The 23938-nt window shown below is 41.7% G+C and overlaps 2 protein-coding genes across 3 annotated transcripts in view; one reads left to right on the top strand and one right to left on the bottom strand.

The window, feature by feature from the left end:
- peak1 (pseudopodium-enriched atypical kinase 1) overlaps positions 1–23938 on the bottom strand; it is a 134072-nt gene that overhangs the window by 25991 nt on the left and 84143 nt on the right. For both annotated transcript variants that reach the window (XM_059334529.1, XM_059334530.1), the window contains exon 4: positions 826–4319. In XM_059334529.1, coding sequence (XP_059190512.1) covers positions 826–4193 — 3368 coding nt within the window. In that variant the 5' untranslated portion in view covers positions 4194–4319. The remainder of the gene's footprint in view (positions 1–825; positions 4320–23938) is intronic.
- Positions 4192–11558, top strand: LOC131973743 (uncharacterized). The gene is made up of 3 exons (XM_059335804.1): positions 4192–4312; positions 9749–11155; positions 11470–11558. The coding sequence occupies exons 1-3, from the start codon at positions 4192–4194 to the stop codon at positions 11556–11558; spliced, it is 1617 nt and encodes a 538-aa protein (XP_059191787.1).

The following is a 23938-nucleotide window of genomic DNA, read 5'->3' as shown; positions in this document are numbered from 1 at the left end:
TGTGTGATGAGGGTCAGTGAGATGAAGGAGCAGCTGGAGAAAGGTGGAGCAGCTCCAGTTTACGCTGGAGGGGCTCTGGAGGGAATGCATGTGGCTTATAATAATAATAATAATAATAATAATGCGGGCGCTGCATGACAAATAAGTCATTAGATCAGAAGAAGAAGGTGATTTGTTTACCAGCACAACCTGAACGTGTTGTAGTTTTCTTTCTTTCTTTTCTGCACATTCTTCACTTAATTTGCACTAAGTTGTATATAGTATATTGTATATTGTTAAATGTCTTTTTCTATTAGATTGTTTATTTTTTATCTTTATCTAAAAGGGAAATTATTTTGTGTGCAATTTTTGTGGTCGGCTGTAACAAAGAAATGTCCCCGCTGTGGGATTAACAAAGTCAAATCTTATCTAATCAATGCTACACTGTGAAGCACTTTGAGCCTCATTCTATGTATGAAAGTTGCTATACAAAAACAGATATTATTATTATTATTAGTAGTAGTAGTAGTAGTATACTATTTGTAATGTTAGATTACAGAGATTTTTGCACAGGTTTGTGTCTGACTTGTGACTGTTTTTAGAAATAATTATTTCCAATTCCAAGACAGTGTTTCTGTATTATTTAAGGTTACACTAGCAAGAGGCATTAGCATTACCTACAAAATACAATCTGGCACTATACGAATACATACTTCCTACGGGCGCTGCACTAGTATATTGAATGATAAGTCGATATAGTAATTATGGTGACAGGCCTAGTTACTCTGGTACCTGGTGGATATTTCAGTTCAGTGAATGAAACTTTGTAAAGTCTGGAACAAATACCTGCAGTCGTTGCTGATGACATCACTGCGGGCCGGGCTCAGAGGGTCTTTACTCTCGTCAGGAGACAGCGGCGTGGTTTCTCTGCACTCTTCTACTCGCAGCTCTCCCTCGCCGTCGCCGGGCGAGCTGCCGCTCTCTGGCTTGTAGGTGAAGATGATGGTGGGCTTCTGGTTGGGGTCCTCCGGTTTGGCCTCGGTGAACCAGTGGTGCTGCTGTACCGGCGGAGGCGGCAGCATGTGGATGACCGTCCCGTCGAGCCCGACCAGCTTCCCTTTGTCCTTCTCTCTCTCGGCCCTCTCTCTCTGCTCGTCCTCGTCTTTCCGCCGCCGGAAGAAGCTCTTAAAGGAGATCCAGCGTTTAGGTTTGGAGCTCTCCGCGGTAACACGTCTCGCCTCGCCACCCGGACTCGCTTCGCCCTCGCCGGGTCGCACTGGAGAACCGGAGCCGGAGCTCTTGGTCCAGTTGCCGAAATGTCTCTGGAGGATGTTGGAAGCGTGGTACGGGGAAGACGTGGATCTGGGAGGAGGGAAGGGTGGGGCGGCCTCGGCCCGGGGGCTGGATAGCGGGACGGCAGCCGAGGCACTCTGGGATTTAGACAAAACTTTAGTCGGCGTGTCCTTCTTGGGTTTGGACAGACAGCCGTCCGCCGTGGAGAAGAGAGATTTGGGTCGGGTGAGCGTCTCCTTCATGGCGTCCGGCGGCAGGGCATACAGCTCCTCGGAGCTCAGCGTGTCGGCTTGTGACGAGGGCGACGCCGGAGGAGACTGGGGAGGCTGGATGGAGGCCACAATCTGCAAAAGCACCGCACTGGCCTCCTCCCTTTGGCTTACCGCTATCCCAGGGGACAACGCTAGGTCTGGTTTCTCCTCTTTGCTGCAGGGAGCGTCTCCACTCGTCTTGCAGGTGTTTGTAACGGTGTTGGCAGCAGGGCTGGCTTTAGGTAGGTTTGCAGTAATGGCAAGAATGACGGGGGAGTTTGCAGGAGTAGTGGGAGAGAGGGCTCCGACCGCGGAGCTCATCACAGTGCTTGTCACAGTGCTGGAGTCTGTAGTGGTTCTGGGTTGTACATTTGGCGCTTTAGATGCTGCGTCAGGAGGACTTTTAGTCTCTTCAAAAGAGGCTCTCTCCGACGTGCCTCTACCGGAGACAGTTTTCTCCGTTGAGGACGACTGGACGCTCTCAGAGGATCCAATCTCTTCGTAGGTATGGCTGGCGACCCGGCTGCCCCCTTTAGGCTGCGCCAGTTCTCCGCTGACCCCCAAGAAGCTCTTGTACACAGCGAGGTTGTCGTACGCACTTGGATTGATAACGATCGGTACCTTTACGGCATTCTTGGAGCTGCGGGCGTACGCCGGCTCGTCCCGGATGATAATGGGAAAAGGAGGCATGCCTGCGTTATTAAAACTGTTGAACTTGATCTCAGATAAGTTGGAGGATTTCACAGGTACAGTTCTGGAGGAGGACAGCCCGGCGATGGGAGAAGTGGGCGCCGACTTGTGGCTGCAGTGAGTCGGGATGGAGGGGCCGGCGCCGCTCCCAACGCCCAGGTCCACTTTGGGGATCTTTTGGCGAGGACTTGTGCTCGACGTCCACACTTCTTGGTAGCGGATGTTCCCAGATTTCTTCCGGGAGGCGGCTGATGGAGCTCCAGATGTTGGCGATGTTGGCTTCAAGGGAGAAGACGGAGAAAGAGGGGAGGCTGGAGACAGAGGCTGACCCAGAGGAGTGCTGCAGAACGATGTGGGGCTGGAGGGCATCGACAGGTTTTGGGGTTTTGGCGCGGAGTCTGGAGTTTGTTCTTCTTTGTTGGCCATAGATGCCGACACGTCCACCACAGTGTACGGCTTACAGATCAGAGACTTCTCCAGGTTGACCACGCGGTACGGTTTAGCCTGCTCCTCCGTGGGGCTGAAGCTGATGGTGACCGGCTGACCCGGGAGGGCCTGGGGCATGGGCAGGCCTTCTCTGCCGTCCTGGTCTTCTAATCTAATGGCGAGCACCGCCTTGTGTGTTTCAGTCACCTTGAGCGGACTCAGCGCTCTGTGGACGGCCTCCTTTCTGGGAGGAGACGTGCAGGGGACGGGCGCCGCCTTCGGGGAAGTGGGAGAATGAAGACCATTTCGTAGAGGACAGGGGGCGCTGCTGCCGCTGCTGGACGTGGTCCGAGAATCCTCCGGTTGAGACGACGAGGACTCCGGGGAAGTGGTCGACTCCGAGTTGGACAGGAAGCCGCTGCCCTGCACGTCGTAGGGAGGCAGAGCTCCGTTGGAGTCCATGGAGGGGTATCCGTTCAGGATCTCGTCGTAGCTGTCGTCGTAGTCCACCGCGCAGATCCGCTGCAGCGAGCGGTTACGGAGCGGCACGGTGTTCCACTTCTTCCCCGCGGCGAAGGGCACCGGAGACAAAGTGGCGGCGCGGAAGATTGAAAACCTCGGTTGGCCACGCATCCGGATCTCCATGGCCAGTAACTCCTCATCACTCTCATCCCAGCTCTCGTGCTCCTCATCTTCATCTCTTTCAGTGTCGTCGTCCTCATCGTCCTCGTCGTCCTCATCATCCTCACCCTCGCTGGAAAACTCGGGGTAGCAAAACCGACCGCCCTCCGCGCTGATAACCTCGGAGCTATCACTGAGGGATACCCGTTTCTGAGCAGCACCAACAACGCCACCGCCACCAGTACCGCCACCACCACTGCTGCTTCCCATGGCGAGGCAGCTGGAGGCTGGGAGGCCTCTTTCCAAAGACCGGCGGTACGAACTACTGATTCGTCCCCAAAACAAGTCCTTGGAACCCAAAAGGGGGTTGGAGCTGGGGCCGGGTCCTAACCCAGCGATCTCTTTGAGGACGTCCGTCAGTCCGCTGTTGTTGTTATTCCCACTCGGGGTCCGCGGGCTGAGCGGGCCGTAACCTTCTATCTCCTCGCTGCCGTCCTCTCCCTCGTTGTTGTTGTTGCTGGGTCCACCGGGCCTCTTTCGGTTCAGTCCGTTACGGTTCCAGACCGTGAAGGCGGACGTCTTGCCGTGCTCCAACACGTTTGGCGGTCGCTGCAGGTTTCCGTCCGAGTCCAGACCTGCGGAGGAGCAGGGCAGCATCATGGTGGGCTTCACCGCGATGGTCGGCTTCTTGGCCACCGGCGGACGGAAGTGACCGGAGCGGGCGGAGCCGCTGCCGGCCCTCTGGGAGCCGATGCTGAGGTTGCTGTTGGCCCTGGCCCCGGCGGGAGGGACAGGGTTCTGCTGCTGCTGAGGCCTCGGCTCAGACTTCTCCACGCCGCTCTGAGCCAGACGGTGCAGACTCTTGGGCTTGAAGCAGTTCTTGCACTCGCCTGGTTTCCACACGTGCTCGGTGAAGGTGCTGCAGGCGGACATGGCTGCTGGTCCGGTGAGGCGGCCTGCGAGGTCAGTGGACAGGAAACCCCTCCATGAAGCTGCAGGCTACAGGAACCGGCTGCAGAACCACAACGATGAACTTTGTTCAGGCCTCAGATGTGGCACCTAAAGGAGAGAACAGGAGAGAAACGTATGAACGCATTTGAATTGCTTGTTCATTTAATTCAGCACGTTTATATTTACCACAAAAACATCAAACTGCACAGAGAAGTTGTGGACCCAAACACTGATACAAACAAGGGAAAGAAGATCCTATTATATAATTAACCCTTTGGAGTTTGAGGCTATTCTGTTGGTGTTTGACTCCTTTTCATTCTGCCTGTATAAACGACTTGAAAGTGTTCACCATGCCATGTTGCTATGATTTTAGCACAACCTCACCTATATGACTTGATTATTATTGTTTTTTCATTTTGACTTACTGTATCAGCACACAAAAAAACACACACAAAACAACATGAAAAACAATAAAATTACAAAATACATACAAACACACAAAAACACACAAAAAATTACACAAAACACATAAAAACACACAAAAAACATTAAACACAAAAGATTCCATTAAAAAGGCATTGAAATGCTGAATGCACACTTCAAAATTCTAAAAAATCTCTGCAAAAACTTAAAAACGTAAAATCATGTTACACTTGGTCGAGGTGGTTTTAACTTTTGCTGAAAAAGAGTTGATGTGCAAAATGGGACATGGAAACTTCTGTAAAAGGCAAAACTTTAGAGGGAAGCTGACAGCAGGGCTCTTAGCGCTTTCGTGGACTCCAGAGGGTTAATATCAACCTGTCCAGCCTCGTTACCCCACGCCAAAAACCTGTGTAAAATGTATCTCTGCCTCTAAGTTTGACAAGCCAGTTAATGCAGTTTCTCCCAGCTTCGTACAATCACCAAATTCAAACTGGTTCAAACATTCACTGCAAAAAAGGTGTTTAGTCTAAAAACCAGATCAAACAGTAAATCTGAGGGAAATGATCTTGCTGCATGGACAAATAATTTACCTTGACAAGATTTATTAAATTAAGATTATTCAATCTAGAAATAAGCATGTTGAACACTTAAAATAATGTATTAACTCTTAAAACTTTTCTGTCCATGCAGCAAGATCATTTCCCTCAGATTTACTGTTTGATCTGGTTTTTAGACTAAACAACTTTTTTGCAGTGCGGACTCTTTCTAACTGAGATTTATGAATAAATGTGACTTCTCCTACACACAGCTGACCTGAAATATTACTGTGCTGCTCTGTCTCCAGCAGGTGGCAGACTTCCTCCACCCTGCAGCTGTGTGTGTGTGTGTGTGTGTGTGTGTGTGTGTGTGTGTGTGTGTGTGTGTTTGACCATGACTGGACGCTGAGACTCAGCAGGGCGACGTGACGAGGATTAAAGAGATTATTTCTGATGCTCACAGGAGACTCAATAAATCTGAACATCGACGCCCTAAACTCTGTCAGCCGCATCACTTACAAGCACAAACACTTGAGCTGAGCTCACCTGACAAACAACAACAACAACAACAACAACAACAACAACAACAACACAAAGTCGACTAGGAGTTCAACAACAGACGGGAGAAGAGTTATGGATGCTTATAATAATATGAAATGATTTCAATTAGATTGAATTCAGGCGCCTGCGATCAATATGAGACAATAATATTTATATCAGCTCACAAGAAACAAACAAACAATGACAACAAGTCCATATGTTGTTTAAATTGTGGACAAAAATTTTTTAATCGTTTATGATAAATATTTAACTGAAAACTGTACGAATACAATGTATTTAATGACTTGATTATTATTATTATTATTATTATTATTAATAATAATAATAATAATAATAATAATAATAATAATAATAATAATCAAGTAACATTGAGCTCTTCCAGACATTTTAATAAAAATCAATATATTATTTTTTTTAATAAAAACACTAAATGAAAAGTGGGGATTTCAAAATAAAGGTGCATCTTAGTGATGAGGATATGAATTAGTACTTTGAATAAATAAATAAATAAATAAATAAATAAATAAATGCAGAAACAACTAATATAAAATAATTGCCAAAAAATGAAATTAAACATTTAATTTATTATTTATTTAGTTATTTCTGTATTCATTCATTTACTTCAACATTTTATTTAGTTATTTCTGTCATTTTTTGTCCTTTATATTTAAAGTTGATGAGCACATTAAAAAATATGAAACAAAAAATAAATAAAATGGGGGAAGTTGCCAATAATTTATATAAAAATAACAACAAGAAATGTTTCTCACAGTGTAAGAGGCTGATATGCTCCACACACACACACACACACACACACACACACACACACACACACACACACTATAATAACAAGAGGAATAATGTGTTTAAAGGTTTAAAGCTTCACACCATTCAGTGTTTGTCAGATAACAGAGTGTGACATTTAAATGTTCCCCGGTTATCTCAGCTCACACACTTCCTGTTTCTCTTCATGAACATTTAAAACCAGAGCAGAACTCTGGATCAGACATGTGGCTGCAAAATCAGTAGTGTTGTTTTTTCAGTGTTAATAATTTTGAGTTGGTGAGTGTCTATTCTGGAGTTGTTTTAACACTTGTAGTGATCAAACGTTACATGTTAACACCTGAGTTAGATTCACTTCAGTTGGAGTTGATTTTCAGATTTTGTGACTTGTGTTCGGCTAAAGACAGAATGCACTTTTAATGTATCATAAAACAAAACAATGAATATTAATTATCAAATTAGTGAAAGGAAATAACATGATTTTAGTGTTGAAAATACACTATAAAATAACACGATATATGTTAAAAATTAACACTCAAAGTGAAGAGGAATAACACAATTTGGAGTTAAAATTGCACCTATGTGGTGTCATAAAACAACACCAAGGGTGTCAAATATTATACTATAAACTAGAAGAACTATATAAACTCAGAAAAAGTGTTAAATTTAACTCTGTGAGTTGAATTAACACTCCTGATTTTGCTGTGTGGCTGCAGCAGGTACCGTCTCTTTAAATCTGAGGATATTAAAAGTGTTTGTGCTTGAATAACCAATTAAAATAAGGCCTGTTAATATCTGAATCACATTATTATTAGAGTTCAAAATCTCTCCTTAAAACAGACTTTTATCGGAGAGCCTTTCCTGATTTTACCTGAACTTTATCTTCCCTTCAACTGTCTTTTAATTGCACAGAACTCTGTCATTCTCATTCTCCAACATTATTTTTATCTGTTCTTTCATGTCTGTTTTTAACTTTAATCTTTGTAAAGCACTTTGTAACATGCGTTTTGAAAAGTGCTCTATAAATAAAAAATATTATTAATAAATTATTATTTAGAAATAGTTCTTGATTTTTATTTAATTTTTAATTTTATTAAACATTAAATATTTTTTTGCTATCTATTTTATTATTTTATTTTAGCAATTTATTTATTTTTCAGTTATTTTAGTTTATATTTTTTTTTATTATTCGTTTCCTCAGTTTACATTTCTAGAACTTGAAATGACTGTCGGCTGAAATATCGTCATCCGCCTGACGAGGTCATCAGGTCACATCCTGACAGGAAGGATGACATCATGACCACACACACACACACACACACACACACACACACACACACACACACACACACACACTGGTGGGTGGGGGGAAGATTTATCCTGTCACACCTCACAGGAGACAAAGAGCGGAATCCAAACACTATTAAAAACCGCCGCTGACTCGACACTCACTGTATCCTGGCATGGACAGTTGTCTACTTTGCATTGCCTCTCCACAGGAGTTCCCCAGGGCTCAGTGTTGGGGTCCCCCAGGGCCCCTGATATTCTCTATCCACACCACCTCTCTGGGTCAGATTATCCGCTCACACGTCTTTTCCTATCACCTGCTATGCAGATGACACTCAGCTCTATCTGTCTTGCCACTTTGCACTTTACAACATCAGAAAAAAACAGACGTTACCAAACTCAACATGCCAATCAACTCTTAACAAAAGCTGTCGTCATCACAAAACTTGACTACTGTAACGGGTCTGATCAGACTGCATATACTCAAAAAAGTATCAATACTAAAACGTTGTATCCGACGTTTGTATCCGACGTTTGTATCCGTTGATACGATATTCATTTTCAAAAGTATTGAGAAGTTTATATAAATGTTGGTGACTGAAAAGTGTTATTTTCTCTCTTGAAGTCCCAGAATGAAGCAGAGAAAAGTCAACCTGCAACCAAACAGCAAAACACAGCTGGAAATATTGTTCTAATTGTTATTGTTTATTGTATTTATTTATTTTCTGCACTACCTCAGACCTGAAGCTTGTTATCATAGTTGCAGTTTCTTTTTGCACAACTGTTTTTTATTATAAATATTTAACCTGTGGTTCTGTTCATTTTTACATTTTTCTTGTTGATAAAAATATTTCTGTAAAATTTTGGGGTCTTTGTTTTTATCCTTGTGATATCGAAAATGGTATCGAGAATGGAATATTTTCCTGAGTATTGGTATCGAGTTGAACATTTTAGTATCATGACAACTCTACCTAGCAACAAACCACACTAACCTCCTTAAAGAATCCTCTCTAGACCTTACTGATGCACTAACGCCTCTTATTGCACTAGACCTTGATTGTTTACTTTTTTTCCTGTAAGTTGCTTTGGGTAAAAGCGTCTGCTAAATGACTAAATGTAAATTAGACACGAAGACAAAGAAGTTTTCAAAATATCAGAAAGAGAGTCCCAGTTAACAGAGTGACCGTGAACGCACCTCACAGTCAAACAGGCAAATCTAACTAATGTTTGATACAAAACAGCTCAAATATCGTTTGATAAAAGACGTCTGTTGCTCCATAAATGGAACAAAAACAGTATTTTGTTGGTGTCCGGCTCCAGAATGACTCCTCTGTCCTCCTCTCTCACTCTGTGTTGCAGCTGTTGCACAAATATTTAGCATGAGAAGAAAACTGAGAGCAGAAGGAGCAGCATTAACACGGACATCCAGTAACTCTGAGGAGAAAGCTGAGAGTCTCTGTATGAACACATTATTCTGGCTGACTGACAGAACATCCAGATAAAACTTCTCTTTGTGTCGACTCTCCTCAAAGATGGAGTTATGAGGAGCAGCTCCTCGCCGGCTGCATCCTAATAACATCATTCACCTCCTGCTGCCTTTGTGTTTCTGATCACAGTCACAGACGTTTCTCCCTCAGTGGAGATGTGACACTGTAGTTTCTTTATTTCCCCTCAGATGCCATTAAGATTCTGTTGTTGTTCTTCTACTGAACACTGACTCTCTCTCTCTCTCTCTCTCCCTCTCTCTCTCTCTCTCTCTCTCTCTCTCTCTCTCTCTCTCTCTCCCTCTCTCTCTCTCTCTCTCTCTCTCTCTCTCTCTCTCCCTCTCTCTCTCTCTCTCTCTCTCTCTCTCTCTCTCTCTCTCTCCTCTCTCTCTCTCTCTCTCATATTTTAGTTTCTAATCAAGAGACAAACAGAAGAGCCACAATATTTAATCTGGAGTGACAGCTCCACCCGAGGGCAGCAGAGCTCCCTTCTGCCTCCACCCTGCACCCTCTACCCTGCACCCTCTACCCTGCACCCTGCATCCTCCACCCTGCATCCTCCACCCTGCACCCTCTACCCTGCACCCTACACCCTCCACCCTGCATCCTCCACCCTGCATCCTCCACCCTGCACCCTCTACCCTGCACCCTACACCCTCCACCCTGCATCCTCCACCCTGCACCCTGCATCCTCCACCCTGCACCCTCTACCCTGCACCCTGCATCCTCCACCCTGCATCCTCCACCCTGCATCCTCCACCCTGCACCCTCCACCCTGCATCCTCCACCCTACATCCTCCACCCTCCACCCTACATCCTCCACCCTGCACCCTCTACCCTGCACCCTCCACCCTGCATCCTCCACCCTCCACCCTGCATCCTCCACCCTACATCCTCCACCCTGCACCCTCTACCCTGCATCCTCCACCCTGCACCCTCCACCCTGCACCCTCCACCCTGCATCCTCCACCCTGCACCCTCCATCCTGCACCCTCCACCCTGCACCCTCCATCCTGCACCCTCCATCCTGCACCCTCCACCCTACACCCTCCATCCTGCATCCTCCACCCTGCACCCTCCATCCCGCACCCTCTACCCTGCACCCTCCATCCTGCACCCTCCACCCTGCACCCTCTACCATGCACCCTCCACCCTCCACCCTGCATCCTCCACCCTTTACCCCCTACCCTCCACCCTGCACCCTCCACCCTGCACCCTTTACCCTCTACCCTCCACCCTGCACCCTCCACCCTGCACCCTCTACCCTCCACCCTGAACCCTGCACCCTCTGCCCTCCACCCTGCACCCTCTAGCCTCCACCCTGCACCCTCCACCCTGCACCCTCTAGCCTCCACCCTGCACCCTGCACCCTCTGCCCTCCACCCTGTAGCCTCCACCCTGCACCCTCTGCCCTCCACCCTGCACCCTCTCCTCCAACCTGCACCCTCCGCCCTGCACCCTGCACCCTCTAGCCTCCACCCTGCACCCTCTAGCCTCGACGCTGCACCCTCTGCCCTCCACCCTGCACCCTCTACCCGGCACCCTCCACCCTGCACCCTCTACCCTGCACCCTCCACCATGCACCCTCTACCCTGCATCTTCCACCCTGCATCTTCCACCCTGCATCCTCCACCTCCACCCTGCACCCTCTACCCTCCACCCTGGACCCTCCATCCTGGACCCTGGACCCTGCATCCTCCACCCTGCATCCTCCACCTCCATCCTGCACCCTCTACCCTCCACCCTGCACCCTCTAGCCTGCATCCTCCACCCTGCACCCTACATTATCCACCCTGCATCCTCCACCTCCACCCTGCACCCTCTACCCTCCATCCTCCACTCTCCACCCTCCAGGTATTTTTAGCTCTCGGTGCGTGGCGCTTCATTAAAATGTGATGGCGAGTCCAGAAAGAGCGGGAAACTGTCCCTTATGTAATCGTGGTCTTTGTCTGATTCTACGGTCGGTTCTCCTCATCACACTTCTCCTGGTGGCCTTCAGCCACAAACAGCTGCTGCTATTTCTGTGTTGCTGTTATTATGTAACAGTTATTACACAACACAACAGAAATGTGATGAATTACAATTCAGCCGATCTGTTCCACTACAAACCCTCCAAAACCCTTTTCACACAAACACCAGAGAGGTTTCTGTGTGATATCGATCTGTGTTGGTGTTGGTCCACAGTGAGACAGCAGATCAGACGCAGCAGCAGCATGAAGAACGTTATTATCGGAAAACTGTTCCTGCAGCTTCACAAACTGAATGGACACTAAAAAAAACCTCAACAGCTGCCTGCAGGCTGGAGAAACAAGTTTTCTGTCAAATAATCTCCAAAAAGAGACAGAAACAGGCTTTATGATCAGATCTTCTAACAGATCATGTGAGACAAACGAAGAAAACAGAACCACAAACTATTGTGGAGCTTAAAATTCTAAATATAGACTTAAGTCGATGCTCGTTTTTATTGTTTTGGGGGAAATAACTTCTCTAAAGCCTGATTTCCTTCCAAAATAAAACACAATATGCAGTTCATGCAGCCTAAAACTACTTCACATCAACATTACGTCTTGCCTGAGGGCACCTGATCATCAATCAATCAATCAATCAATCAATCAATCAATCAATCAATCAAAGGGTCTCAGAGGATCAGAGACATGGACGACAAGAGACTGATTGTTGAAACGGAACAGCATACAATCATTTATGACAGGGGTCTCAAACTCAAATTACCTGGAGACTGCTGGAGGCAGTATCAAAATTACCCAAAAAAAACACAAAATGACAAAAAAGACACAGAATGACAGTAAAAAGACGCAAAATGACTTAAAAAAGACACAAAATGACCAAAAAAGACACAAAAGTACTTAAAAAAGACACAAAATGACCAAAAAAAGACATAAAAGTACTTAAAAAAGACACAAAATGACCAAAAAAAGACATAAAATTAACAAAAGACACAAAATTACCAAAAACAAGACACAACATTGCCAAAAAAGACACAAAAGTATTAAAAAAAGACAAAATTACACGCAATAGACGCGATATAATATTGCCACGCAAAATATCGCAATACTATGTTGTAACCATTTGTCCTCCACCTCTACTAACAGCTCAGACGTGTTCCTGCAGGATCCAAAACTTTCTGCGAATTCAGAAACATACCAAACATATCTGAGATTTCCAGGATGAAGCTGTAACATTTAGAGCAAGAAAGAAACAACATTCTGAGAATAAAGTCACGACACATATTCCCATTTCTTCTCTCTGTGATTGTTGAGGAACGTGTGAATGAAACTGAATATTATTCAGAAATATGAAGCATGCTGGCTGTCTGTCGTTAGTTATTCTGCTCAGTCTGTTTCTGTTGATTTCTGACTCGCCCGTCATGAATATTTAATGAGTTTGAGGCATTAGTGTCGATAATTTAAAGGGATGAAGACTTTCTGAGCTCCCCATCAAACTCTTCATTACGTTTTATATGATGAGATTTGTTGATGAAACGGAGTCTAAATATATCGTGTTTATTTCTCAGTGAAGACTTTCACAAGATATCAGAGAGAGAAACACTTCTTAAATCCTACAAACGAGTGGGAAGCTGTTTCTGAAGCGTCTATTTCAGTTTCAAACATTCTGACTCACTGGAACCAGAGAAACGAGCCGTCTGCTGCCAATAAATTAGTTCAATTTTAAGAGGAAAACGTGTTAAAAAGTGAGTCGAGTCAGTCAGATAAAGTGAGAGTGGAACTCTTTTATTTATTATTATTGTTTGGTTCTCGTCCTCATATTTACATGCAGCTTTTCTGAGTCTGTGAGAGGACACGGTCCCCCACTCCGTCTCTGAGAGGACCCGGTCCCCTCTCCGTCCCTTAGAGGACCCGGTCCCCTCTCCGTCCCTTAGAGGACCGGCTTAGAGGACCGGGTCCCCTCTCCGTCTCTAAGACGACCCGGTCCCCTCTCCGTCTCTAAGAGGACCCGGTCCCCTCTCCGTCTTTAAGAGGACCCGGTCCCCTCTCCGTCTTTAAGAGGACCCGGTCCCCTCTCCGTCCCTTAGAGGACCCGGTCCCCTCACTGCATCCACAGGTCGCCACTGAGAGAGCAACACCAGCTTAACATGCAGCACACACACCACAGTTTGTGTGTGTGTGTGTGTGTGTGTGTTTGTGTGTGCAGGTGTGTGTATGTGTGTGTGTTTGTCTGTGTGCATGAGTGTCTGTGTGTGTGTGTGTGCGCATGCATGAGTGTGTGTGCGTGTGCACATATGTGTGTTTGTGTGTATGCTGGTGTGTGTGTGTCTGTATGTGTGTGCATGGGTGTGTGTTTGTGTGCATTCGTGTGTGTGCATATGTGTGTGCATGTGTGTGTGAGTTTGCATGTGTTTGTGCGAGCAGGTGTGTGTGTGCATAAGTGAGTGTGTGTGTGTGTGCATGTGTGTTTGTCTGTATGCGTGTGTGTAATTGCTGACAGTACACATTAACATTCACACACACACTTGTTTGTGTAGCAGGTGGCAGTTAAAAGTCAAAGGTCAAAGGTTACAGATGCTGCTCTCATTATCTCTGAATTAACCTCACTGACTCCTTCTCCTCTCTCTCTGTCTCTCTCTCTCTCTGTCTCTCTCTCTCTCCCTCTCTCTCTCTCTCTCTCTCTCTCTCTCCTCTGAGATATCTTAATATTCACAAAATGACCAAAATAAGTTGTAAAATGACAACAAATACATAAAATGACCAAAATAAATAAATAAATGTATGCAATGCATAAAACATTTGCCTCAGACCAAGTTGCTGAGTTAAATCCAAACCGTTCCATTCTGGTTGAATAGAAGAGAAACTCTACTGGGAATCTACAGACAATATGAAAAACTCTATAAAAGCTAAATATGAAGATTCTCTGGAGCTTGGTCCAGCTGGGTTTATTTCTGCTCAGTGAGAATAATAAAGAGTTCCAACAGGACTCAGCAGAGCAAACTAAAGACTTTCCTTTTATAAATCAGTTTCTTCCTGAATACATAATTACAAATATTGAATCCTTCTTAAACAAAGAAAAGACTTTCATTGAGCTGCTCAAAGGGAAAACGTTTCTGAATATCAAAGCGTCTTTCTAACTCCCACGTCTCCTCCATCACCTCCTCCATCCTTTGATCTCTGTCAGTATCCACCTGAGGCTCCTTCACCTCCTTTATCCTCCTCCGTCACCTCCTCCATCACCTCCTCATCCTCCTCCTCAGTCTGAGGGGTCCAGAGCTCCTCCTGCTCCTCTCTACTCCCTGTTTCATTCATGATTCCTCCCCTGTTCTCCTCTTAAAAACTCCCCAAAGGTGTTTTTTCTCCATCAGCTCTGAGACGACGTCGTTAGAGGAGAAGAGGAGGAGAAGAGGAGGAGAAGAGACGAGAGGAGAATAAATTCCTTCAACTGACTGAGGGACGGAGCCTGAAGGGGGCGGAGTCTAAACCAGGTGCTGCTCCAACAGCTAGACCAATCAGATTTAGATATGTGTGTGTCTACCTCTATGTGTGTGTGTGTGTGTGTGTGTGTACCTGTGTGTATGTGTGTGTGTGTGTGCGTGTGTAAGTGTCTACCTGTGTGTGTGTGTGTGTGTGTGTGTACCTGTGTGTGTGTGTGTACCTGTGTGTGTGTGTGTGTACCTGTGTGTGTATGAGGGGCATTTTATGCCAGCACACTATACTAAAACGCGTGTACAGCGCCTATGCGATGACATCAAACGTCTAACGTGCGCGTGTAAATTCCATTCACTTTCAATGGACAGACAGGCGTCACGTAGGCGTCACGCAGACGCTGTACACGCGTTGTTGCACATACGCCTACGTGACGGCTGCGTGACGGGTGAACTACGCCTCAAATACGTGACATGAAGACCCGCGTGACTGTTAAGTACAATTCTACATAGGCGTACAGACACGCGTATTGCGAGTACACCAGATAACATGGGTGACGGGTGAAAAGTGCCACTAGCGAACGTAGTGGACGCCTGTGTGTGTGTGTAACGCGTGTAAGCCTATAACAGTTCAGCTGTTACACAGAGTCTCAGCTTCATATGGTATTGTTTATAAGAAAGCACAACTTATAGATGAAGAGAAAGACCATCTCGTACTTACCAGATAAACTTAACGTTTTCCGGCCAAAACCGGAGGCTTAATTAGCCTGTTTTAGGAGTGAAAGTCAGCAAAATGCAGCTTAAACAAAATGTTTTACCTCATTAGTTAACTACGAATGTCTGTAAAACATAATGGGACTGTGCATAAGTGCCGAATTGGGTTAAACAGTGTAGATATAAGGTCCGATGGAATCATATTGTGAACGGACTGCTGTCCACATGGCTACTGAATATTCATTAGATAGGTCCGCATGGCTACTTAATATTCAGGGGTGACAGCGATTACGGCTTCTGCAGGCAGGTAAACCTACCTAATTACAGCTGGTGCGTAATGAACTGTGTGTCCGCGCGCGAAGCTGGGAACTGGCTGTGAGCGTTGCACTTTACTATTAGCCTACTATTTTTAAGTAGCTGAAATTATTTTAATTATCCCTTTCACCCTTGCTATCATTAAATATCAATTCGATATCATTCAAACCTAGAGAGAGAGAGAGAGAGAGAGAGAGAGAGAGAGAGAGAGAGAGAGAGAGAGAGATTTCGTTAACAAGAAAATAAAAACTGGCCTGAAAATAATAGAAATATCCTGACAGCTCTGTGGGGGCTTGGAGTTCATCTGTAAGTTGTGCTTTCTTATAAACAATACCATATGAAGCTGAGACTCTGTGTAACAGCTGAACTGTTACACAGAGTAACACACTGTTAACGTACACGCGTTACACACACACACAGGCGTCCACTACGTTCGCTCGTGGCACTTTTCACCCGTCACCCATGTTATCTGGTGTACTCGCAATACGCGTGTCTGTAAGCACGCCTATTAATCAGACTTTATGCTGGCACAGGCGACGCATTCTAGGCGTTTAAGTATAGTGTGCTGGCATAAAATACCCCTCATAGTGTGTGTGTGTGTGTGTATGTGTCTACCTGTGTGTGTGTGTGTGTGTGTATGTGTCTACCTGTGTGTGTGTGTGTGTGTGTGTGTATGTGTCTACCTGTGTGTGTGTGTGTGTGTGTGTACCTGTGTGTGTACCTGTGTGTGTACATGTCTGAGTGTGTATGTGTCTACGTGTGTGTGTGTCTACCTGTGTGTGTGTGTGTCTACCTGTGTGCGTGTGTGTACCTGTGTGTGTACGTGTCTGTGTGTGTATGTGTCTACGTGTGTGTGTGTCTACCTGTGTGTGTGTACCTGTGTGTGTGTATGTACCTGTGTGTGTGTATACCTGTGTATGTGTCTGTATGTGTCTACCTGTGTGTGTGTGTGTGTGTGTCTACCTGTGTGCATGTGTGTACCTGTGTATGTGTGTATGTGTGTATGTGTTACCTGTGTGTACCTGTGTGTGTACGTGTCTGTGTGTGTGTCTGTGTCCATGTGTGTGTGTGTGTACCTGTGTGTGTGTATACCTGTGTATGTGTGTGTATGTGTCTACCTGTGTGTGTGTGTGTGTGTGTGTGTCCATCCATCCGTGTGTGTGCATGAATGTGTACCTGGGTGTGTGTGTGTGTGTGTACCTCTGTGTGTGTGTGTGTGTGTGTTTCTCTCATTAGCTGCTCGACTGAACTTCTGTTTGGAGTCAAATCAAATATTCAGCTGGCGTTTGATGTTTTCTCTCATTTATGAATCAAGTGGAGCTTCAATGGACGAGAAACATTTCTTTAAATGAAAGAGAGACAGAGAGAGAAACCTGACGGATGGACCCGAGACCTTTAAAACCAACAGCAAACTAAAATAATTCCAGTCAGAGACACGAGGAGACGAGCTGCTCCTGCAGAGAGTTCAAGGCTCAGAGCTGAGACATCATTTATTTTAATCACTCTTTAGAGTGTTTTATCTGCTATAAAGTCACTTTAAAGTGACTAACAGCTGAAATAAACACTCACTAATACCAGCTGCAGGGTTTCATCCCCAATTAGAGCCAGCAGGACTGTTTTTCTCTTTCTGAGAGTCCTGACTGAACCAGAGCTGCTGGAAGAGACTCTGTGTGTGTGTGTGTGTGTGTGTGTGTGTGTGTGTGTGTGTGTGTGTGTGTGTGTAGTGAGTCCCATTAAAAAGATATCAATTCCACAGAACAGATGACTTATAATAAGCCGTTTTTTCTAATTAAGATCTATCGGCTGCAGAGATATTAATGTGTCTGGAGTTCAGTCGTTTGATTACACACACACACACACACACACACACACACACACACACACACACACACACGTGTTAATCACACCATTAATCCTGTGAACCGTGCGACCCGCCGGCAGGCTGGAACTGCTTACACAGACCAGAGAGGAGAGGACAAGAGAGTAACAAATCTGGATGTTATCACAGTATTTAATAGCCGTTATCAGCGTTTCTCGTTCAATAAGACTGAACTTAGCATGACCACAAAAAGTCAATAATCAGCTGAATGATTTGACCAGTTCTTGTGTTGCATAAATGTTCAGTTGTATATTATTGTTAGTTAGGAAGGTGGGAGGGAGGGGAGGTGGACGGGTCAAACAGACCAGGACTTCCACGAGACAAGACACAAAAATGTATCAAGAAAATATATAAAATCAAAAAAGATTAAAAAAGCTAGAAAATGACCAAAAAAAGACAAAATAACCAAAATAAGTTGTTCAAATGACAACAAAGACACAAAATTACCATAAAAAAAGACGTAAAACGACCAAAAAAGATTTAAAAAGCTAGAAAATGACCAAAAAAAGACAAAACAACCAAATTAGGTTGTAAAATGACCACAAAGACACAAATTTACCACAAAAAAAGAGGCAAAACGACCAGAAAAGAAGAAAAAAGCTAGAAAGTTACCAAAAAAAGACACAAAATAAAATAAATAAAAATGATTGATTTACAGATTTCAGCTTCTATTTGGCAGTTAATATTTGTGTATTAGTAATTTACTTTAATGGCATTTGTACTTAATGAGGAAAAAACCCTGTAAAATATTACAGTACATTTATTTTCTAAAGTTTATATCTCGTGTCGTCACATAGAGGAACCACTTTTATAAATGTAATTAACAGAAATACCTCCAGTACTCTTAAGTCTTATATTATAGTTCACCTCAAGAAATACAAATCTCCTGCTTTTATTAGAAGATAAGACGTGTTTGTGGTTCTTCTTGTTGTGTTGAATCATTTTAAATCAAGTGAATCACGACACACTCAGTTATAAAGCTGAAACATCGTTGCTAAATGCTAAAGATGAGAACAAAGAATACTTTGTTTCTTTGTTTGCTGATGTATATTTGTTCAGCTGAGTGAAGCATCAGGACGAGAAGTCACCCGTCCTCCGCCTGCTGCAGCTCCTCATCACAAACTGAAAACACCAGCAGGGTTTCAGTCGTGGTGTCGACAGACGGCGATGAGTAACAACCTGGTTATCAGCGCTGATTCACCGACACGACCAGAGGAACAACAACGTCCAACAACGTCCAACAACGTCCAACAACGTCCAACAACGTCCAACAACGTCCAACAACGTCCAACAACGTCCTGAGAGCAGCCACAGGCTCCGGCTTTAAAGTCCTTAAACTCCAGACTGGTCTCCCCTCAAAAACCACAATATAAGACAACCAAAAAAGAAGATAAAGGCTAGAAAGTTACCAAAAAAAGACACAAAATGATCACAAAAAGACATAAAACAACCAAAAAAGACAAAAAAAAAGCTAGAAAATGACCAAAAAAGACACAAAATAACCAAAATAGGTTGTAAAATGACAACAAAGACACAAAATTACCATTAAAAAAAGATGTAAAATGACCAAAAAAAAGATGAAAAAAGCCAGAAAATGACCAAAAAGAAGACACAAAATAACCAAATTCGTTGTAAAATGACAACAAAGATACAAAATGACAATAAAAAAAGATCTATAACGACCAAAAAAAAATGAAAAAAGCTAGAAAATGACCAAAAAAAGACACAAAATAACCAAAATAGGCTGTAAAAATGACAACAAAGACACAGAATTAACACAAAAAAGACATTAAACAACCAAAAAAAAAACCCTAAACCTAAAATTACCATATAAACCATATAACCATATTACCATATAATAAATAAAAGTGGTGATAGATCATGTGGCAAGGGGAGAGACAGACAGAGAGAGAAAAATAAAAACGAGAGAGCAACAACACTGAGAATAAACTGGTGAATGTGTGTGAAACTGGATTATGTAACATGAGTAATGTTTAACAGTGTGGGTGTTTGTTATTTTAAGGTGTTAGTTGTAACATTTTTAGAAAAGTCAAAAGTTCATGAAAAGAACAAAAGAAGAAATCTGAAGAATCAGCAAACTGTGACTGTAACAATCTGTCTGTAATATGATACAAACTGTCTGTAATATGATACACCAGGGTCTCCCCACTGCTTTATAGGCCTTTCTTGGCCAAACTGTCTGAAAAATGATACAAACTGTCTGTAATATGATAAAAACTGTCTGTAAATGATACAAACTGACTATAATATGATACAAACTGTCTATAATATGATACAAACTGACTATAATATGATACAAACTGACTATAATATGATACAAACTGTCTATAATATAATACAAACTGACTATAATATGATACAAACTGACTATAATATGATACAAACTGTCTATAATATGATACAAACTGTCTATAATATGATACAAACTGACTATAATATGATACAAACTGTCTGTAATATGACACAAACTGTCTATAATATGATACAAACTGACTATAATATGATACAAACTGACTATAATATGATACAAACTGTCTATAATATGATACAAACTGTCTATAATATGACACAAACTGTCTATAATATGATACAAACTGTCTATAATATGATACAAACTGTCTATAATATGATACAAACTGACTATAATATGATACAAACTGTCTGTAAAATGATACAAACTGACTATAATATGATACAATCTGTCTATAATATGATACAAACTGTCTGTAAAATGATACAAACTGACTATAATATGATACAATCTGTCTATAATATGATACAAACTGTCTATAATATGATACAAACTGACTAAAATATGATACAAACTGTCTATAATATGATACAAACTGTCTATAATATGATACAAACTGACTATAATATGATACAAACTGTCTGTAAAATGATACAAACTGACTATAATATGATACAAACTGACTATAATATGATACAAACTGACTATAATATGATACAGTCTATAATATGATACAAACTGTCTGAAATATGACACAAACTGCAGCTGTATTTTAGTACTGATATTAAAAAGCAATTACTAAAAAACTGAAGAGAAAACAAGAGACAAGTCTCTTAAAATGATCAACAAATATTGTTAATATGCAACATTTTTATTGCTTTAAATGCATCATATTATCTGTTGAAATTAAACCCTTTTTGTGCTTTTACATGTCATTTTATTTTGGTGTTGCTTTCACTGTCCTCAGCTTGTTTTTATATCAGTTTTGTGTATTTTGTGTAGCTTTTAAACAAATATTAAAAACATTATTATTATTATTATTATTATATTCGGTAGTTCAAATAATTTTATTTTAAAAAACACAAAACAAATGAAAAATGTTATAAATTAATTAATTTGTGCAATAACTCATTTAGTCTGTTTATTTATTCATTCATTAAATTTAGCTTTTTTTTTATCTTCTTACTTATTTATTAGCATATATCTTATTTACTTATGCTTAAATGATGCATTGATGCAAGAAGTTACTGCATTAAGATTGTTTTTTGTGAATGAGTTACTCCGGGAATAATAATTTATTATTGTTAGCTTCCTAATTTTAGAGCAGAGCATCATTTTCAGTTCCAGTTTCAGGGTCAGAGATGTTCAGAGATATTTCTACTTCTGACTGAAAACATCCAAAGAAACCCGATCACTGTACCATTATTGTATATCTGTGTAGAATAATGACATCATGAAGGCTGCTTCAGTGTCTTTCTGCCTCCTGACACACAGTTCAACATGCAGAAGTTGAACAATGAGAGAAACTCTTCGGAGGAACAAAATGTTCTGCTGGTTGAGTCCGTCGTCAGCCAGCAGGTAAACATGCAACATGATCTCATCACAGATTAGAGACTCAGCTGTTCCTGTCAGGAGAACGCTACGCTACATTTATTTAACCCTCTGAACCCCACAGAGCTGCTGCACTTCCTCCTCTTTCACTCACATACATTAAATATATAGAAGTCTATAAGTCCTGCAGCTCAATCGCAGCAACTCAAACAGTCTTTGTGCAGAATAAAACAGTTAGAATGACAGAAATCAGAAGAAAAAGTTGAATTTCTCTGATCAATTATTTTAATAAACTGGAATTTATATATAAACACACAAGTGGCCACAAGTGTCCTGAATGTTCCACATATTGTACATAAAATGAGGATTATATATACATATATATATATATAATACTAATTTTCCAATTGCATATGAGTGTTTCTAATATTGGAAAAACAACATTTAATCCATGCTCTGACCAAAATAAGACACAAAATTACCAAGAAAACACAAAGAATGACCAAAAAAATAAACTAAATGACCAATAAAGACACAAAAGTACCAACAGAAGACAAAAAATAGGCATAAATTATCAAAAATTACACAGAATAATTTGCCCTACATATTGAAGTATCGCCATGTTTCCAGCCTCTCCTGTCCTCTCCACTCTGATCTGTGTAAACAGCCTCCAGCATTTTTTGTGTTAACTATTTTTTGTTATTTCTTTGTGTGTTTTTTTTTTTTATGTGTGTTTTGTGTGTTTTTTGTATTTTTTAAAATGTTTTTGGTGTGTTTTTAGTGTGGTTTTATGTGTGTTTATTGTAATTTTGTGTGTTTTTGTATTTTTTTCGTGGTTTTTGTGTTTTTCTGTGTTTTTTGTCATTTTTTTGTTTTTTGTGTTTTATGTGTTTTTATCAGTTTTTTTGTGTTTTTCTTGCGTGTTTATTGTAATTTTGTGTGTTTTTTTTTGGGGGGGGATATATTTGTTTTTTGTATTTTCAGGGGTTTTATGTTTGTTTTTTGTATTTTGTGTGTTTTTATGTGTTTTATGTAATTTTTTGGTGTTTTGTGTGTGTTATTATGTGTGTTTTTTGCGTTGAAAATGTTGATCCAGTAAGTCAAAATGAAAACAATAATAATCAGGTCATATAGGTGAGGTTGTGCTGAAAACAATGATACCAACAGGTCATGGTGAAGAAGAAGAACAGACAGAATAGCCTCAAACTCCAAAGAGTTAAAGAAAATAAACTCAAGACTCAGAGAAGTGAGGAGTGATGATGAGGACGGTGGTGAAGAAGATCAAACATGAACCGACATTCTTCGGTCGTGTTTTATGTTTTATAACAAGCATGTAACGTTCAGAAAGAGACACCTGACAGATGTTCAGGCTGCTGCTGGTTAATGTGGCGGTCATGGGAAACACAGCCACACTCTGATTTACTACACTGTAAAAATCTCTGTAAAATCTACAGTTATTTACTGTATTATTCACAGTTCATCACTGTGTTTGATTTTTACAGAATCGTGCTGTATAATTTACAATAAAAATCACAGTAGTTAAAACATACTGTAGAAAAAACACAGTAGACAGAATGAAAAGTAAAGTAGACGACTGTATTTTTACCTTTTTATCATAATTTTTATATCAGAATCAGTCCGATATGAATGCTGTTTGAATAATTAAATTAAAGTTTTTCATACAAAACACAGCATGGAAATCAACTGTTAAACATTAAATGTATTAATATTATTTTCTTTAGTGCATAGAGTAATTACGTGCAATTACCAGTTATTTCTATGAAAAATAATGATGAAATTATTATCAAATTCGAAGTATTGTTTACTGTGCCGTATTGCCATATACAATAGCATTAAAAATCACAATGTTTAACTGTTTTTTATTCTTACAGTAAAAAAAAATCAATACTGTAAACACAACTAAAAAATCAGTGTTTATTTGTTTTATTTTACAGTAAAGAAACTAGTACTGTAAATAAAACTAAAATCACAGTGTTTTTTATTTAGTCTAAAAAAACAGCACTGTTAATAATAATTACAGTCAGTTTCTTGTTAATTGTTGCCAATAAGTTACTGTAAAAATCACAGTAAATTCTTTACAGTGTACTCAGAACTGCAGCAGTTTATATTCATGCACAATCCGTCTGCAGGGCTAAAAATAACAGCATGTCATCAGAGAACACACACACACACACACACACACACACATTCTTGTACCTCTATCTTTGTGAGGACCCTCATTGGAACAGTGAATTCCCTTGCAAGGTTATAAGAGTTTTACATTTTGCATTAGTTTTAGTTTTAATTTAGTTTAGAATTTTTGTTTTCAAATTCAATTAGTTGTAATTTAGTTTTTTTTTTTATGCTTTAGTTTTAGTTTAGTTTTTATTAGTTGTAGTGTTTTGTAATGGGGTATTTGTTGGGTGGGAGATTAAAAGAGGTCACAGTAAATTTTGCCTTTATTTCCTTTGTCTGATCCATCTTCATTATGTATGAAAAAAGTTGACAAAGAGGAAAATGAAGGACATTT

Source organism: Centropristis striata, chromosome 6 (genome assembly GCF_030273125.1).
Source record: "Centropristis striata isolate RG_2023a ecotype Rhode Island chromosome 6, C.striata_1.0, whole genome shotgun sequence".
NCBI lineage: Eukaryota > Metazoa > Chordata > Actinopteri > Perciformes > Serranidae > Centropristis > Centropristis striata.
Note: the sequence above shows the minus strand (reverse complement) of the source record. Positions and strands in the feature narration are given on the sequence as shown.